This window comes from Gambusia affinis, linkage group LG03 (genome assembly GCF_019740435.1).
Source record: "Gambusia affinis linkage group LG03, SWU_Gaff_1.0, whole genome shotgun sequence".
Classification (NCBI taxonomy): domain Eukaryota; kingdom Metazoa; phylum Chordata; class Actinopteri; order Cyprinodontiformes; family Poeciliidae; genus Gambusia; species Gambusia affinis.
In genome coordinates this window covers 2266398-2286589 of record NC_057870.1, presented here as the reverse complement: position 1 = coordinate 2286589, position 20192 = coordinate 2266398, and the positions used below count along the sequence as shown (strand labels likewise).

At 38.1% G+C, this 20192-nt stretch overlaps 1 protein-coding gene across 2 annotated transcripts in view; it reads right to left on the bottom strand.

Annotated features, from left to right (window-relative positions):
* Window positions 1-2289: 2289 nt before the first annotated feature.
* The window catches only part of adgrd2 (adhesion G protein-coupled receptor D2), a 44026-nt gene continuing 26123 nt past the window's right edge, over window positions 2290-20192 (bottom strand). For both annotated transcript variants that reach the window (XM_044110638.1, XM_044110637.1), the window contains 7 exons: window positions 19671-19791; window positions 15066-15107; window positions 14885-14938; window positions 14254-14401; window positions 9438-9496; window positions 7797-7827; window positions 2290-4611 (listed from right to left, as the gene is read on the bottom strand). In XM_044110638.1, coding sequence (XP_043966573.1) covers window positions 4604-4611; window positions 7797-7827; window positions 9438-9496; window positions 14254-14401; window positions 14885-14938; window positions 15066-15107; window positions 19671-19791 — 463 coding nt within the window. In that variant the 3' untranslated portion in view covers window positions 2290-4603. The remainder of the gene's footprint in view (window positions 4612-7796; window positions 7828-9437; window positions 9497-14253; window positions 14402-14884; window positions 14939-15065; window positions 15108-19670; window positions 19792-20192) is intronic.

The following is a 20192-nucleotide window of genomic DNA, read 5'->3' as shown; positions in this document are numbered from 1 at the left end:
GACTTAGCAGCAACACATCCCCATGTTAACCTGACTACCATCAGCTGGTGCTCACTGATTTCTCACTGTCACATACAGCAATCTGTGGCCATCTGACCGGTTGCACTACTTTACTGATTGGTTTTATGATTTGTTCAATCTGTTTGTAGAATGATAAAAGCATTCATCAGATTTGATGATCCAGTTTTCATCTGGGATTTTTATTCTGCCTTGGAGGATGCAGCCGGGTAGCTGATGGGAGGTTAGTTATTGTCGATAAATTTGCACAACTTCGGTCTTTTCAAAACAAGGAAATAAGTCAAAGAAAGTTGCAAAATTTAATCGCTGTGATCATTACTCATTAAATGCACGGTTTGCACTGATTGGATTTAAGTTCCAGAACCATCACTGGAACTCAGCGTCTCAGCTGCAAACTGAAGTTAAACAATAAGTAAACAGTGAGGCTGAACTTGTGATCCACAAACAACCACGACCTTCCCTTCCCCAAAACCCTTCTCTGTTTGTGGAACTTACTCTGTTAAACTTGTGTTTTGTCTCACAACTAAGTTGTGTTAAAAAAAGGAAAGATAAAAAAAAAAAATATTTAAAAACACTCCAATCAAATCGACAGTGACAATATTTTCTGCTCCCATCTGTCACCAGAGTCAGTGAAAACAAAGAAACATGGTGGTGTTTGTATTATTGTGCAGCTCAAATTTCTTACTGTTGCCATGTCAGATTAGTCCTTGTTTGCCATTTCAAGGTATTGTAGACAATCATTCCGTCTGCCTTAATTCAGTGACTGCCTGAACACACACACACACACACACATGCACCTTGGATTTCCAGTGGAGACTGCCGCCATCACTCTGTACAGTATATTTATGTTGTGAAGTGAATATCTACTACAATATGAGGACACGTTCAACACAAAAAAATATCTGCTTTGTTGAGGTCTAAGCGCTACTGTTGTGGAACTGATTCTCTTGGTATTGTTTTTGGTTCTCGCTTTGTTCTCCTTTTTTCTTGTGAATCCATCTTAAACTGAAATGTTTTTCTCTGAACAGAGAAATTGACCACATTTTTCTTTAGATATATTTTATTGTAATAGCAAAAAATCAATAAATTCAACAAAGAGGAAAGCTTGTGCTCTGTGTTCATTTCTTTTTTTTTTTTTTTTTGCAAACACGTCAAAGCTTCACATGGGCAACGTTTATTGAATTGAGTCTGCAGATCGTTTCGCAACAGCTCTGCTCCACATGTTTCACAGAAATTACAATAATTCTTCCAATTTAGTCTCTGACATCATGGGATTTTTAATTTGCAACACTCTAAGATGCTTAAATAGAGTCGTGGTAAAAAAAAAAAGAACAGCTGCCTGGGTATCTAGATTTTTTAAATGTATTTATTTTTATCAAGGGACACAATACAACTCCAGTCACTTGTAGGTTCTAAACTTCTATATATCAAACTTCAAGTGTAGCAGACACACAGCAAAATCCTTATTTAGGACACATCAATTGCTAATCAAAGTGTAAAATCTATGAGTAATGAATCATTTAAACTGCAGCTTAGAGGATCTTAAAGGAAAATGGCAGCCTGCTGCTGCTGATCAGATGTTCTTTTACTGATCATCACAAAGTCAGACTCACTCTATAAACATTGGACTTTTGGTAGATTTGAAGCATAGCGACAGTGTTAGCACAGAGACCAGGAGCAAACACATTAGCATCGACCTTGGAGGATGAACTTTTGCTTCCCATCAATATGAAAAGGGTTGTGATGCCATTTCCTGAACATTTCCTCTGAGGTCATCTAAAGTAGTGTATAATTAAACAGCAAGGCTCCAGGAACAAAAATAAAACATGTTTTAGTGAAAAAGCACACACGCATACACGCGCCCACACACACCCACTTCTCATGTCTGGCAGAGATCAGACCCAGAACTAGAGGAAGGACCAGACGGGTCAGAAGATTTTCATTACTGCACTTTCTCTGAGGGTTTTCTTTTTCTGGCCCAAACTCAGCAGCTCGACCTTCATGGGCCCCTCTAAATGCTTAACGCAGACAGTGGATCTAAAATTGTTAGTTATTGAGAAAGTCAATATCTGATTTTATTGGTTTGGGCAGAGACAAGTTAAAAAAGTTATTATAAATTTAGGATTTAGGAAGTAAAAGTGCAAAGAATCATCTTCAGAGTTTCTCTGTTGAGTTACCATGGCTACAATCTGACACCAGCGGTAATCTTTGTGTTTGAACGCGGTTTGTCCACAAATGCATCACTGTAAATAATAAGCAATTATCAGTGACTGCTTTTAGCTCCACCAGCTAAACTTGGCCACAGAAGCTGTTGGTTTTGGCTCCACAGGTTTTGTGGGACAAGTTTTTCAGATTGATGGTCCGGCTTCATTGTGAGCTGGGCAGTTCTGTTGTGCTCCTCAGTGTATGGAAAACTGCTTATGAATCGGACCTGCTGCTAATCACAACATTTACTAAGAATTGTCACTAAATAATAAATAAGGCTGAGTTCTCCCCAAATGCAGCTGTTCTAAAATGTTTTTCCAAGTCAGATGTTATTATGTTTTACCACTAGCATCAGTGAAATGCAGTTCATTTGGCCTTAGAAGAAATGGAACGAAACAGGAACGAGGCCGACATGTAACAGAGGAACTGCAGTGGGGTGTTAGCTCGTCAGCTAACTGCTCTGTACTTTATTTCAACATTTTTTTATTACATTTTGATGTTTGTCAACATAAGCTCTCAGACAGGTTACTGTATGGTCGTTTCATCAATACATCATACAGAGTGTGTAGACAGTCTCACCCCCCAAACACATGAAGCAGAGACAAACTGATGTGAAGCTGACAAATGTAAGTCTTGCTAAGACTACATGACAATATATTTACTGTGCCAGTGAAAAGCTGACATACACTCATCATCACAATCAATATAATATTTATTGAGCTTTTAATCATGAATTCCAACTGTTCTTTTTTCAAAGTGGAACAATTAGTTGGCAAAAACTCTTAATTTATTTGAGAAAGAATAACTGTGTGAACAAGCCTGAATTTTTTATTTATTTTTATTTTTTGCAGTGTTTCCCAGATTTATGTTTCATGCATTAGAATAATGTTTTGGAATTTTTGGAAACAACCAAGAAATGATTAAAAAATCAAGGATACAATGGAAGATGCCACAATGTCTGCAGTGTGGAACATCAACATGAACTGAGAAGTAAAATGTCCCTCTTTTTATACTTTCAGATGAAAATTTCTCTCTGTTCATTCAGACAAGACAAATATTTAATGGTCTGGATATAATAACAAGAAATAGGAATGGATGAGATAAGCTGGGCATTCTAAACCAGAGAACATTGCACCAGTTTTTGAGCATGGTGTTGGTGGCGTCATACTGAAAGTCCTTTTAGTGCCAGTGTTACTAATGTGTAAAAAAAGCAGGTGGAAGAAGAAGGATAAAGGATTATCTTCAAATTCTTCAACTACACCTCCAATAAACATTGGAAAAGTTGAAACTAGAGAACCAACTGAAAGCTGAGGCAGGACGATGACCCCAAACTGAACTGGAAACTGGTTTTGGAGTAAATATGGGTCCAGAATGTGGGTGATTTATTTCTAATTTGCAAATGAGATACATATTGGTAGGATTTATGTTACTCTAGCTGTGTTTCTGTTACTGATGTGTGCAAAACATGTCGAAAAAAACTCCCCCAAAAAATGCAATTTCAAAATGGTGGCATGTCCACTAAATATGAAAGGCAATTAAAATCACATGTGAATAAAATTGTTCACACAATCAGTCATTAAAACACATGGGAAGCAACTGTCCAACTGCTTTCTGTCATCTTGTTCTTCATGGTTGTTAATCATGTGACTCAACTGATGCCAAAAAATGTTTCTATTGCAGTTTTGTGAAATAAATCAATTTTGATTATGGGCAGAAAAACCCCACCTTACACCAAAACGACTTATCGAAAAACATGAGTATTTGTCTTTTTCAAATGGTCTAGTCTCTATTAAGCAAATTTATTTTTGAAATATCAAATTCCACAATTACATGGTCAATGGACCATCTATTGACCCCAAGGATTAGTGTATGTAAACTTCTGATTGGAAGAATAAATAGGTTGACTCTGACTGCTGGTAAGATAATGACTATTCACACACCTGTGTTCTGTCTCTTTTGGCTACAGGAAATTGTGTCAAGTAGAAAAACAAATGTTAAACTATAAAAACGCTTTAAAGTGAATTAGTGGTGCGTCGGTCCAGGTCCACACTGCCGGGTTACGGGATGGATGAGCCAAGTTCTGGTTCCACTTACAGTTTCCAGACGTTTCTGTCTTCAACTGAGGAATGTGAAACATTTTGTGCTTCGGAACGTTGGGAAGATGAATCAAACTCATCAATGAGAGTTTACGTCTCATCACCACTTGAGCTACACAGAAGAAATGTAAAATATTACATAAATGAGTTATTAGGAAAGTGATGAGCTGATGGGTTCAGTTGACTGTGGAGTTTCCTCTTTCCATTCTTGTCCTCTTGCTCTCCATCCTGTGTGTGTGTGCGTGTGTGTGTAGCGTACAGAGCCAAGCCTCCCCATCTGCAGCTCAACAACCTGTGTGAAGGAAAATGAAAGGCATTAGCAGCGACTCCTGGCTCTGTCTCACGTGTCGTGTGTTTACATTCTGTGTGTTCGTGTACAAAGGAGGACAGAAGAAGGGAGGGGTGAGAAAGGCAGAGTGAAAGAGAGCAGGTGTTGGAGTGCTTAATGGCTGATAGTGTGAATGGCCACTGCTGGTCCATCCATATTAAGGGAATGAACTTCTGCTTTGTCTCCAGACTGAGCGCTGCAGCAGCACTCAGACGCCGTCCATCGGGTTCTTCTGGGACGTTTAAAGAAGCTATGAAAGATTTCCTCGTCAGTGCCGCCTATCCACTTAGAACATTTGACAACGACTTAACCCTCTGGAAGCATGGAGCCCATCTGTTGTGTCTGCCTCTACATTCACTTCAACAAAGAGCACAGGGCGCAGTTTTCACACAGAACGGATGCAGCGTCAAATAAAAGCCTATTTTTCTGCTTCTGCTCCACTCAGCTCTCTGCATCAGATGTGACTCTTTCCTGTCTGAGGCTTTGCTCATCACAAAAGTTCTCCAAAACACCTCAGCTGTTTTATATATTACATAACTAAAATCTGTGTACATATATCACACTGATTTGACACACTCAGCTCATAGACCAGAAAAAAATGCAGGCACATCCTACAATTGCAAGGCCACTTCACACAGGTGTGGTTTGAGGACACTATAAGAAGAACAACTTGGTAATAAACGTAACCATCAATTTACAATACTGTGCCAACCATATTTGCTCTCTTACAGATTTTTTCTGTTTGTTTTTTTTTTATCATGGATAAATGATTTAGATCATCATCGATTGATGAAATAAACCAATCTGGCCAGATGTATAAAAACCAAAAATGTAATGATACCTGGTTTCCCCTTTATTTTTATTCACATATTTGTTAAAACCATCACTATGTTATGATAGTATAATGAAAGACAGATAATCTGTGAAAAAAAAGGTCATCTGCCTTTTCCTTATGCTGTGATCAAATGCTCCCAGTCAAAAACAACCAATCAGAGCCAAACAGCACCGCTCACATCCTTCCTGCTACAGCTGGTTCCCTACAACATGACAGCTCAGCTTGGACACCATGATGGGACATAAACTGTTTTCCTGTAACTGTAAATTGTTACAGTGTGCAATGTGCAAAATTGCTCAATACGCCATTAGCGCATTGAGCAACAAGTACACCAGGATGACTGACAGCTTTAAGCCCCTCCTCCTGGCTGTGATTGGTTGGTTTTGGTCAGAGCAAAGCATTTCATCAGAAGACAGTTCAGGGTCAAGATGGAAGAGATCCATCGTTTCACAGATTTTCTGTCTCATAACAATCACGACATGGTTAACAAATAAGTAAAAAACCTATTTTTATAAAAGTTACATACTGCAGCTATGATTCCAATTTTTGTACTTTTTTTAAACAAAATTAATTTGCTACTTTTATGCATTTAACAACTGAACAGAGTCGATAGAAAGGTTACAAGAAATCATTTCAATTCGATCACATATAGAATCCAATTGATTCTAGTTATTATAAAATAATCTCAGTTAATTATTCAAATTAGTTTAAAAAAAGTTAAGAAGATTATTTCAAATTTTGTGGTTTTCATCACCCTTTTCTAATGTGATATTTCAAAAACAGTGATGGATATACAGCTAATGACAACAGTCAAAGATGGAGGTTGTGTGATGGTGTAGGGCTGCTTTGATTCTTCAGGAAGTGAACGATCTGCCACATTTAGCCCTGAATTCTGCTGATGGTCCTGATGGAGAGAGTCCACCCATCAGTCTGTGACATTAAGCTCCAGCAGACTGGAGTTCTGTAACAGGACAGCAGGAGTGGCTGTAGTTGGAGTCTGATCTTAATTCTGATGAGGATTCTTTGGTCTGACCTTAAACTGTCTGTTTAACATTAAAAGATTTCTACTAAAATTTGGAATCTGTTTTTTATTTATTTATTTATTTTTTACAATGATGGAAATCCTTATTTCTCTTCATTGACAAATCCTTGTTTAAAAACTACTTCTTGTATTTACTCAGGATACCTTTGTTAGATATTAAGAGTTTCTCAATAAACATGAAGACAAAAGAAATGTTTAAGAGGGTTAGGGTTAAGGTTTCCTTTTGAAACACATTATTTACGTCTGTAAATCTGTTTCAAACTGAGAATTCAGTGGAGAGTCTTGGATCCAATCAAATACAAATTTATGCATCAAAATTATACACAGATTTCTTAATATTCTTTGTACAAAACATATCACTCCTACATTTCTAGGAGCAATTTAAACCAGTTTGCTCAAGTGAACAAAAAGCCCATCATTGATTCAACCTTCCCCAGCTCCGAGGAAGCTGACATTACCCTAGACTTGGACATTGGAAGTCAAGTTTTGTTGCTATGTATAATCTGTTTTCTGAGAAACTCAAGCTAATGCACAGGGAGTCATTTTCACAAGTGCAGAAAATAATCTCCTGATCAAAATCTAAAAAGAATAGAGGGACAGCCACACATTTAAGTACATCCCACTGCTGAATCACAACCAGACGGGAAGTTGAGTTTCAAAATGCATAAAACAATAAATAAAGGGCTAAAGCCAGAGACCCTCACCCTCCAGAAACAGTGGGCAATTTATTATAAACCACAAATGAACCGTGACAGGCTTTTTATCACCTAATTCTAAACTTAAGATCATAAGCCTGAAAACAACAACTAAAAATGTCAAAAATGTGTGTGAGTGTGTAGCTCCATGTCACACTAGTAACAGTGGAAATCTGTTAACTTCCAACATGTCCACTCTGTCTTACTGCCAAGGGTAGGGGCTCCCTTGCAAATCCAAAAATACATATTTGGAAAATAGATGGAGATGTGACCGCTGAAGAGATTGGTCATTTTTCAGCCCTTCTTTCATAGACTACATCTTTTGATTATTAGGCTGCAGTCAGCATCAGTAAGAGCATTTTTTAGTGTCAAAGTCACGAGCCGTGCATTTCTTCTTCAGACGACAATAGCAGCTCAGGAAGGAGATCTGTATTCTCACAGACTGACTCATAACACAAGGTCACGACATGGTGACACTTTTAACAAATATGTACAAAAACACATTATTTTTTTTACAAATGTTACATAGTGTACTGCAAACATCTGATACAAAAGTTGAAACAAACTAATATTGTACCTGATGGTTTAAACCCAGTCAGCTGCACCACCTGTAAACAAACAAACAAACAAACATTTTGTATTCATATTTAACTTCTAAACATAGCAAAAAACTAAGGACATTGTGGTCAATTGTTTCTTTGTTGAAACAAGACTAATTCAATGTAGGTAAAAATCTTGTTTATTTGCCTTTCTATGGTTCCTCATGTGTAAAGAGAATACACTACAGGGCTGAGGAACGGAGTTGAGTGTGTGAAGAACATGCCGATTCTTTTTGGCTAATGCTAAATAGCACAATCGGCTACTGGCTCTTTCTTTGAGCTTCTGGTACGTCGGGCGCAGACAATCAGGGTCAGGAACCTGATTGGTTCATGACCAGCAGGACCTATAAGCACGGATCCTGTTACAGTGGTTATTTGATGTGGTTCTTCTACATAAGCTGCAGCTTTATGTGGAAAAATCCCCTTTTCAAACTCCAAATGAAAAGCCAGGCTCCATTTAATGGGGGACGTCAGAGACAGAAGTGAGCGATAAGGCTGTGTCTGCACTTAGAAACCAAAGGCAGTCTTCTACAGATTTACAGTGAAGGTTTGCAGGACTAAAGCTGTCATCAGTAGGGAGGATGAGATGTCATGGTGATGAGATGTCAGTGTTCGTCTCCACAGAGTGGGGTACATGACAGACTAACTCCCAGAGGAATGACCCATGTATCCTGGCCACTGCCCCTACACAATGCTGCTCCATTCTCATCTCATCTCTATTCAGTCCTGGTAACAGACCACACAGAGTCACAGTGTGTCAGGGTAAACTCACAGCTATTTTCAAGTGTATAAACACTGATCAGCAACTTATTTGCAAAAATCCATTAGTCAGAACTGACCAGGTGAAATCTCATCATCTGGGAAAGACTATTTGCATAAAATGGAATGAACATGTTTTGTATAGCCCACAGAACATTCCTAACTAGTTCAAGGATCCATAATAGGTCTCCGTTAAAATCTCTTATTGGGATAGTTGTCTACAGCCTGTGCAATTTCAGTTTACTGTCACAGCATGGCATTGAGTTGGTGCATTAAAAATGTCACAGCCAAACGTTAGTGATAGGGTAAGATCAGATCCAGATGTTTCAAACTTCAGCAAAGTCAATCATATCTGAACAGCTGTGACTCCAACCACTCCATGCTGCGTTTTCTCCGGGATAATCTCACCTTAATCACACTTGGGGAATGAGCTCAAGCAACACAAACACTGAGAATGAGAGGCAGCAAATTGGAGCTGCCATCATACGGCAGAGTGTGGCCGAGCTTCAGAGGTTGTCCTTTCCTCTACTGAAGCTCCTGGTTCCCAATGATAGATTGTTAAATTTGAAATACGACTTACTGTTTCAGTTATTCAAAATAAATAAATAACACCAAACTAGTCATTAGCAGTATAGCTTTTATAACACTTTTCCTCATACTCAACTCTGCTGCTTAGGCCACAGATGCATTTTCCTTCTAAAGATGTCTTCATCTAAAAGGAAATAAACAAGCTTTCCAATGGAATAATAAGACTGACTGCCATGAAGCATTGTTACAACAAAGAAATAATCAACAGTTTCCTTAGTTGTTGCTTTGTTTAGGATTTTAGAAAATGTTAATGTGGTCCAAACATTACTCACTTGGTTTCCTGATGCGTGTCTCAAAGAGAAACTGACAAAGCTTTCCTTTTTGAAACTCTCTGAAAGAAGCAGAAGAAATCATTTATTTCAGCTGAATGCTTTGGGTTTGTCTCTCCACATATTTGTTTATTCAAGGTCAAAAAAAGTAAGTCAGCCTGAATATAATACAAAGCTTTTTAGAACACAAAGAAGAGCTAAAATGTAAACAGTCCAACAGGAAAAGAATGAAATCTGTCAGTTGTACATGCCTTTACTGATACATTTACTTTATTATCTTGGTGCCAAATTGGGGGTAAGGGGATGCATCATGCTTTAGGGAACTGACTCCTCCATGTTCAGGTTGGATGGAGGCGTCTGTCAGCCATTTCCAGATCTCACAGATGTCCTATCAGATAATAACCAGGTCATTCCCAGGAAGGTTCTGAAGCCTTAGAGATCTGGGCCGGGTGCTTTGGGTCGTTGTCCTGCTTGAACCGATGTCAAGATGCTCTGCAGCAGGTTTTCATCCAGGATGTCTCTGGATGAAAATCATCTTTCCCTCTATCCTGACTAGACTACCCCTTCCTGCTGCTGCTACACATCCCCCTAGCATGATGCTGCCACCGCCGTGCTTCAGTGTAGGGACAGCATTGACCTGATGATGATCTGTGTCTGATTTCCTCCAAACATGATGCCTGGCATTCACATCAGAATTCCATCTTTGTCTCCTCAGAGCAGAGAATCTTGTTTCTCTTGGCCTGAGCTCCGTCTCCAGACTCGCTGCCATGAGCCTTTTATTAATGCTCACTAACATCCAGGCTGATTGGTGGATTGCTCCAGAGATGGTTTTCCTTCTGGAAGGCTCTCCTCTCTCCACAAAGGAACCCTTCAGCTCCAACAGAGTGACCATCAAGTTCTTGGTCTCCACCTTGACTAAAGCCCTTTGCACCCGATCACTCAGTTCAAGAAAAGTCCTGCTGCTTCCAGTGACGGAGGCCGCTGAGCTCAGTGGGATCATCAGAGCAGCAGAAATGTTTCTGGATCTTTCTCAAGATTTGTGCCTCAAGATCATCCTCTGACTTCATGCTTGGTGTTTGACCTCTGACCTGCTCTGTTAACTGCGGACAGGTCTTTTCATAATCAAGTCCAATCAGTTGAATTGACCATAAAGACTTCACAAGGATGATCAGTGGAAATGTCTCAGTTTTTAGCTTGATGGCAGTTTGTGTAGGTTTATATGAATCTGATTTCTTAGTTTTCAATTCTAATTAACCCATTTAATCCCAAATTTTTTCCTGCAAAATAAGTGCATGCATTTCAATGCTTGGACCTCCCTAACACATGATATTTATGAATTATTACATTTTATGTTGGTTACTTTAGTGAAAATGTAGATTTTATCATTGGCAACAATTGTTGCCGGTGGGAAACTGCATAATCTGAATAACAGAAATCTGACCTATTTATACATATAAAAAAATAAGAAAAATTATGACATATGCAATCTATTACAACACAGAATGGTTACAAGAGTGTTCAGAAATATTTTAGATACATAAACATTCAATATCACATCCTGCAGATGTCATTGTCTCAATGTGCCGAGTGACCTTTGACCTCATTTAGTCATTTCATCAATGAGGCAAACTCAGGTGAAAATATTAGTATGAAGAAATGTGGAACTAGGATGAATTTCTTCTTGTTTTAGCAGACCAAACACTTCACCTTGGCTCTGTCCTTGGGGGGAGGGTTCCAACTGTGGGAATGACAGTGATGATTACATCATTTTGATGTTCCTAAGATCTATCAGATCTAAAATATCTGATAGTTTTAAGCTGTGTGGGAACAACAAGGTATATAGAATAAACAGCAAACCATTGACACATAGCATAGTGCTGTCTATGTATCATGCTAGCCACAATAATTGTTGCCATGCCTACATTCACTCTTCTTATGATCAAAAGATGAATGAAGGGAGACAATTTTCTTTCTATATCAGCAAAAACACTTCAAAGAACATATGTTCAAAATATTTTATTTATATTTGTTTATTTAAATATTTTACTGACTTCCTGTTGTACAGGTTTGTGACTGACATTTACCTCCAGCGTCACAGGCAGGAAGTAAAAAGTTCTGGTCATGTGACCTTTCACACTGCACACATGAAATTGATATTGGTTAGCGTAGACATTCTTTTCTTTTATTTTAAAACTTCAATTAGCTGCCAAAAGGCAAAACAATTCTTTTAGACCTTCCAGAAGTTAGAAAAAATGTCTGGCCACAATTGTTGCCGGTGGGATTAAACGGGTTAATTACTTTAGTACAATTTGGAATAAGGCTGTAACATAATAAAATGTGGAAAAAGTGAAGCACTGTGAATGCTTTCCTGAGCCACAGTAAATGGTAAATGGTCTGCATTTTTACAGCTCTTTATCAAGTCCAAGGACACCAAAGCGCCTTCCACTACATTCAGTCATTCACCCATTTGTGAACACATTCACACATTGATGGTGGGAAGCTACCTTGTAGGCAGACTGACAAACGCCCAAGGACAAAAAGACTGAGACAGACGGAACAGCGGTTCGAAACAATAACACACTGTTACAGAATAAACTCCTACCTTCTGAGCCACTTATTATATAGAGAACACTGACATAAAGCAAGGACGTGGGACGGGGGTGGCTAATGAAATCTAATTTGGAGCCTCTAATCCAATGATGGATTAAAGGATCATTTCAAACTTTAGGTCTGTGGTTGTTTCCCTTCCCTCAGTCTCCATCTGAAGAGCAGTCAGCCAGTATGAAGGGTCTTCAGACGTGACTTAAAGGATTTTTAGAGCTGCTCCTCTGTCTCTGAGGCACATTAGTTGAGTTTTCAACAAAACTAATAAATACACATTCTTCCCAAACTGCCAAAGCAAGAGAGTAAAAAGGTACCGGTATTAAACAGGCCTACCTTTAACTGCTGACCTGTCCAAAGACGGAGAATTTTTGGAGAATTTTGATTTAAAATAGAAGCGACAAACTTCTTATTCTTCTCTTCTTTTGTTTGCAGGAGGAATGGAAAAGATGAAATCCTGAACACTGTATCTGCTGGTAGCCCTGAGGTCATGACACCATTTAGGCATTTTTAGAGCTGATGCTGACATGAAAATGTTTTGAGATTTACTATTCAAACTTTTCTGGACTGCGCTGCCAGCAGAAAATATATGCGCATTTAGAAATAAGATAAAAACTATAGGAGAATTAAATGTACTAATTGATATCTGCATTTCCTACTTCAGAGAAAAGCAGAGAATCTTCATGCAATTGATGAGCCAAAATCTACTGCTGCAGTGTACAAAGCGGTCTTATGTCATTTTAATATCAAACCAACTTTAATACGACTCAGTCGCGTAAATTATGAACTTTTGAAGATCAATAATGCTGGTGTTTGAAAAAAAAATGTCCCTTTTTTTTCAGCTTCTTGAATAGGAGATAACTGTTGTGCATTCGTTGTATTAGTTTTTCTTCATTAAGTACAGAGTACAGAGAGAAAAGCACACTCAGCTGAAGGTCTGTTGTCTCGTTGCTTTGTTACAAAGTTTTACCAAAGAACTAAAAACTTTTAAGCAATCTTCAAGTCGCACTCAAAAGTTTCACCATTTAGAACATGTGGAGCACAAAGAAGTAGAGCTGCCAGGAAATACATAAACATCCAGCACAGATACATAGAATCATTTCTCTGAAGTAGTCTTATTAGTGTGGGACTAATAAGACTTCATATAATGAGCAGTAATTCTTTGTGCTGGTAAAATAGTAAGTATATTTTTAGATTTTTCAGCTGCTGCTCTTAAAGAGGCAGTATTATGTAAAATAGTTTTTTTTTTGGTTTTGTTTTGTTTCACATCATGTAAAAATGTTATTCCCTCATTAAAAACACACAGAGTGTGGCTTTCATTCCATCACACATGTCAGACTAGCCAGCAGCACTTAGCAAACACCTGATGTAAGCGCTCATCTGCTGAGGTCATTATAGGAGCTACCTCTCAGTGCAGCGCTGGTACGAACTTTGGTAAAGAGTTAATAGAGGAGCCATGTTGTGATGACTTCCTGAAGGCGGAGCTTCAGAAAGAGCTGGCGTCTTTGAAGAGACAAAGACCTAAATTCAAAGCGCAACATTACAAAATCAATTTTCTTTTAAATCACATATATAAAAAAACTGGAGTTAACATAGTTAGTTGCTTGTGCTCTTGTGCCTGGAAAACACACAGAAATGCCTCTTTAACATACCTAAATGCAGAAAGCAGTGCCATGAAAACTATTCTCTCATAGGTTTCTCATTTTGTCAACAAGCTTTGACAAAATTTTGGGTTGTATTTGAACATTTTTTTTGTAAACCATGCATCATTTATTTAGAACTTATCACCATTTTTTGCTGGCAAATCACATGAAACAAGTAAAGCCCACTGAACGTTCAGGTTGCATCAGGACTAAATGTGACCTTTGTTCACATATTGTGTTGTTAGTACACAAACCACATACTCCCACGGATCAGTCCAATCTGGTCTCTTAACAGATCTTAACTGATCTGCTCTCATATTAAAAAAACAGTTTGATTTAAAAGCTGAACAGTTTTTCCTTTTCATGCCTCCTAATTTACCAGCTGAAGACGGTTTTTAGCCTGAGAGACAATTTTCCTTGTGTCTCATCTGAAGAAATGGGATTTTCCTTTTTGTTTTTCTTTTTTTTAGGAACATTGGTGGTGTCATCCCTGGTGGGCCAACATGTTCTTTTCCCAGTCAGAGATGTTCTACCGAGTAACCAGTGGAACCCAGAGCATGTTACGTGTAGCGTACCGTTCTTGATGACCAGTGATGTGGAAGTGGAGCTGAGGGGTCCAGAGCTCTCACTAGTTTCCAGGCTGGAGGAGGTTGGGGGGCTCCGGCTCCAGGAGGTTGTTGGAACCCTTTGGGAGGGAAGGAAGCTGGTAGGATGGGAGCAGTTCTACAAAACACAAGTCATTTTCTCTGTTACACATTTCTTCTCTTTTTGCTGTTTTGCTGGACTATAAAAGTTTTAGATCAGGGTTTCCCTCAGTGGGGTTATGAACTACAACAAAAACAGCAAAAAAGAAAAAAAAACATTCACATTTATTTTAATTGTATGTATTTTAACTGTATTAAAATAGCACCACATAATTAGCTGGTCACATTTTCCAATTGTATGTCAACTTAAAGCATTTTTTAATTCAAAAACACAGCGGGCCACCGGATGACAGCTTGTACCACCAGGTTTAGCTCGTTTTCAGGGGGACACCATGTAGATCTTTAAAAAAAAAGCATCTTAATCAAAATGATACCTTATGAAAAGTGTGTTACAGCCTAGCAGCTGAAATTGTGCAGAATGTTTTTTTTCTTTTTTGCACATTTTCACAATAAATACATCATGACATGCACAGCTCTGCGTGGATGTTGTGGATCTACTTACCGTGAAAGAGAGAGCCTTCCTCTTTTCTTTGATCCTCTTTATGGCATTCCTCACCTAAATCAGATTCAGGTTTTATTCTCACTCCTTTTGTCCTCACATATTGTACAAATATACAGTTTCTTTTTTATATTTAGTTGCAGATCCAGCAGCAGCTCTAAAACGAACTTGAATGCCTTCTTACCTCACTGTTGTAAACAGCATACACTAAGAAGATATACAGGCCCTGTGGATAGGAGAAATAATGAACAAGCTATAGAAAACAAACCTTTATTGACAGTATGTCTCTATTTACCATTCCACGTTGCAACCTCTGCAAAACTATGTTATTTTTTCTCTCCATTAATAAAAGAAAAGCATTCACTGCGAATTCACTTCGACTCATTTGTGCTTCCTTTAACGCTGCGCTGGATTCAGGAGAGTCTGGTTTTCAGTCCACAATGGGTGGCCTAGGTTTAAACAACAGAGGCTACATCTTTGGCAGACAAATTATAAAATGGTCTATTTTTCAGGGATTGATATTTGTTGGCCTTGAGTTTATCCAGACATTGAGATAAGTAGAAATGTTTTCCCTCCACCCAATTATCAATGCTTTGCGACTGCGGTGGCAAGGTTGGCTCTTACTTGAAAGAAGAATTATTTTCTATGAATTGTTTAAACTTATTCCCAGGTCTTTCCATAAAACCCGTGACGCTGCCATCTTTAAAGAGCTGGAAATGCCGGGTCGTGACAAAGGAAAAGTAACATGGCCTTCAGTTTTGTTTGGCCTGAGTGCAGTGCTCACCAGAGCAACCTGTGGCCTTTTATTAGCAGATTGTGTTCACCTGTGCAAATCTCCACCCACAACAGGAATTCAACAAGAACATCAACAATAAGATTCAACAATATAAGAACATGTGGCAATATTTCCTGATAGCAACTGCAGTGTTCACCTCTTTTTTGTGTCTCCAATATTGATGTTGGATAATAACACAGAGGCTGTTTTCAACTATTGTCAAAGCAAAAGGCAAGAATTTTCTGACTTGTGCTTCAAGTCAGAGTGCAAACAAAGTGCACCTTTTACAGTCTTTTTGTTTAATTTACATTTTTTTTCTCATGCTGAATAAAAAAACATTCTGTAATTTCAGAATAGTTTTTTTTTTTACTGTTGTTGCAATTAATATTAAACATGCATATGTCCAAATATTTTCTATCAACAAAGACTTTCAAAACCAATATTTTCAAATGAGAGTGCCTTAAAAGTTCCCACTGAGGGAAAATGGGAGCATTTGTTTCAAACTTGGTTAAAATCAGCAGGCTTGTTTAGACTGGGATTAGCAAAAATCTTAAATACTGATCAACAAGTCATTTTGTGTTTTGCATGTGATTCTGTTAATAAATACAAAAATTTTATTTTTGTATTTCAGGCAGGATTTCAGAAGCTAGTTGTGCTCCACGTGCTTCCAAACACACTCTCTGTTTTTTGGATGCAGCCGGGATCTTTGCTTACAGCCTCAGTACAAAATTGATTTTACATGGCGGCTAAAAAAACAAAACAAAACAAACAAAAAAAAACAACCAACAACCCAACAAACCCAGTTCTAATGTTGTGATGTTAATGGACCCTCATACAAACACAGGAAGAGGCTGTTTTTAGCTGCTACCGTCATCCACAGCAGAGTTTTACCTCATTTAGGTGTTTCTGTACGCAGAACTGATGACTGGTTGTTTATAGAAATAATAGTTAAGAAACATGGATTTGTTAGAGGAACCTTAGAGGTAAAGCTTTTGGGGCTTATAGCAACCCTGACCACATAGTTATTGATCCAGTGTGGAAATTTAATCAACAAAACTGTTTTCTAAAACTGTGAACAAGTTCAAATTGTTAAATTTATTTAATGCATGTAAGCCCCCCGTGCTCTGGAAAGAGGATTCAGAAGATTTACAGCTTACCACATGGATGCTGATCAGGGTTATAGTGGGATGAAGCTCCTGCTTCTTATGAAAAGTTTCCCTTTGGGAAAAGCTTTTCAGTAGTAAGCATTTTAAATAATTAATATATATATATATATATATATATATATATATATATATATATATTCTGTTTTAATTTCCTTTTTTGTCTAGTTTTACAGACCCACATTTATTTTTTGCTATCAAAACAATGTCAAAATGAAACACACAGACAAGGTTTGATGTGAAAGATGTAAACGTCTCCAACAAGTACAAAAATGCTCAATTTGTCTTTTAAAATGTTTGTTTCCCTTTTTAGAACTTGAGGGCCCTTTTACAGGCCTATGCGAGTTCCTGGAGTGTGCTGCTCATCAGCAGGAACAAGAACTGAACCCAGAACCTTGAAGAAGACCACCCTAACACTGAGCTGTGAGAGTTTCTGTTGCAGAAATCATGATTCTCATGTTTCATGTGTTACAGAGGTAGAAACCTGCTCAAACGGTTCAACTCGTGGGGACAACGACAATGCTTAAAATACATGTCTGAGACTCCAGAGTATGTCCAACAACTACCGGAGCTTATTAAGCACATGCTCTATTATTGGCTCTTTCAACTCTTCTTCTTTTTTCCTGTTTCATTAGTTAGGAGGAAAGCTGCTGGCTCTGCCTCATCCTCCTACCACCATGAGGAAGAACTCCTACTGTAGTGTTATCTGGCCTCAACTGGACACTGGCAGTAAATCTAAATTAACTAGCAGCTTTCTGGGGTCACCCAAGGGCTAACTCATTTTGATTAATTAAAGACCAGGGAAGAGCAAATAGGGACGATAGAGGTAAGGAGAGGCAAGCAAAAAAAAAAGAAAAAAGAAGGGACATAACAGAAAAAGTACAATAAAAACATGGAGGGGGAATTTATATGAAAAAAGAAGGAAGCAAAGGAAGCATGTGAGACGCAGGAAATGAGTGCCATGTTATCTGGGGAGGAGAGGTGGATGTAGATGTAAAGTTGTTCAAAGCTTTGCCAACAGCCTTCATGTTGAAATGGATCTGAATGTGAAAGTAACAGCCTTCTGAAGCAACATAGAGCAAATGAATGAAAATAGATAAATCATGTATACCATGAAAATGCATAAATTTAATTAGAAGAAGCTATCATGTCTGGCTAAGAGCACCAAACTACGTACTAAACATCATATATAAATACATGGACTCATGATTTTCTGCTGTAAAATAATAAATATTGTTTCACAACGAGGGTATTACTGAATCAAGGCAGGTGTATTGTTGAAAACTTAGTATATGTTTTGGATACTGAAAACCCTTGCACATATATATGTGAAAATTGTTGGAACACCTCTCTTGATATCCGAGCAAGCCACAAAGTACTAATTTGAACTGACATTAATATTAAAGAAAATTCCTAAAAATCTCCTAACCAGTCAGTCTGCCTATTTAAAGGGTGACCAGTAGTCAATAGCTGTGTTTCCACTACTTATTTAATTGCACAATTTGACATTTTGAAAATAAATTTGCATAATGGAAAAACACCAATTAAATAAACAAAAAATGAATGCTTTGATAAAAAGGTTTTGGCGCTAGAATGAGATGTTTTTTTTAGCCATACTGAAATTGGTTTATTTCACAAAACTGCAATGGAAGCACTTTTTCCCATCATACAGGTCACATGATCAACAACAGGATGTTGCCACTGGATGAAACTACAAAGAAAAAGATGACAGGATGTAGTTGGAGGATCACAACGCGGCTTGGTTTTTAATGACTTATCACATTCACAAAATTACTCACTTGCCATTTTAATTGCAAATCTTTCGTAGGAACACCACAATTGCTATATTTTGTTTTGTTTTTTTTTTTTTAACAGAAAACAGACAAAGATTTCTGCACATTTGTGATGGTAATGGAAATGTAGCTGTTTGGTGACAGTTTGTGCGCCTCACTGAACATGGGCCACAAATAAGTGAGTTGTTCTACATTAGAGAAAAGATTAGAGCAGATGTTATAGGTAAAGGTTATCAGACCATCTACAAGCAGCTTGATGCTCCAGTGACCACAACTCCACAGATTATTCAGAAGTTTAAGGTCCATGATGAAACTATGTTTGTAATTACAGTTTCAACCTAAGAAATTACACTTTCTGTAGTTTGACCTCAGCCTTCCAGTGCAATTCTGCAAAAAACCCCAACAAATTCTCGCTTACAGCAGAGTCTGGTGGATTTTTTTTACCATGTCAATCAGCGAACAGAAGGAGAAGTCGTGAACGGTGATGTTGGTTTTCAGAACTATAGTTTGATTGGAGTTTTAGCAGTGGCAGCCGAGGAACTGAACAAAACCGTTCAGTCTCTGCTGGGTCACGCTTCCGACACAGACTACAGGGAGCACAGCTGTTAATTAAGATCCGCCCTGTTTGGATCGGCTCTTCTCTCTTCATAGTGGAGGATCAATGTTTACAGCGCTGGCAACTTCTGGTAAGCTTCTGATCGTCAAACTGGCTAATTACCGGCAAACGTTAGTGACTGGGTTAAATTTTAAACCTCAATAGAGGCCACGCCTTTGGGAAGCAATTGTTTCTCAACAACCAAAAGCCCAGACCCTCAAACAGAACAAGGACTGGTTCTTACCAGACCACACTTTCTGTGTCATATGTTAAAGTTTTAATTGTACTTTGTTGTATAGTTTAACTAAAAAAGCAAACAAACAAAAAACATTGATATCAGGTTACATCTGTTGCATGCCTATTGTTTTGACAATAGTGATGTCACACAATTTTTTTCATCTTGCCTTTTTCAAATAATCCCTAATATACACGGCATATTAGAATTGACTTCAGTCTTGCTTACTTGGAAGGAATTGAGGATGATGAAGATGTAGCTGACGACTACAGACAGATGGACCAGCACGCCACACATCCACGTCAGACCCAGAACAGGCAGCAGGATGAGAATCGGACGGGTCACAGCCCTAAGAGCACACAGAGACAGGATCAGCATTAACCCTGTGGAGTTGGTTCAGGTGTTACACTTAGTGACAAAAGTCTCTGGATAATCAATTAAAACCAGTAGTAACAACATGCAGCTTCAAGTGATGACCTCAAAAGAGACAAAGAGAGAACTTCACATATAATAATCTTCGGTTGATTCAGATTAAGTCAAAAATTGTTAGGACACCAGAACACAGGAAGTACTGAATGTGAATCATCCAGAATGACCCAAAACTCACAAGTGAATCTGGCCTATTCAAAGTTCACATCCTTATAGTGTTTAGTTTTTGTGAATTAGTTTTTGTCTAATTAATCTATATAATGTATCTTAGTTGATTGAGTTACTGAAATAAATGGACTTTTGAATGCTATCTTTATGAGA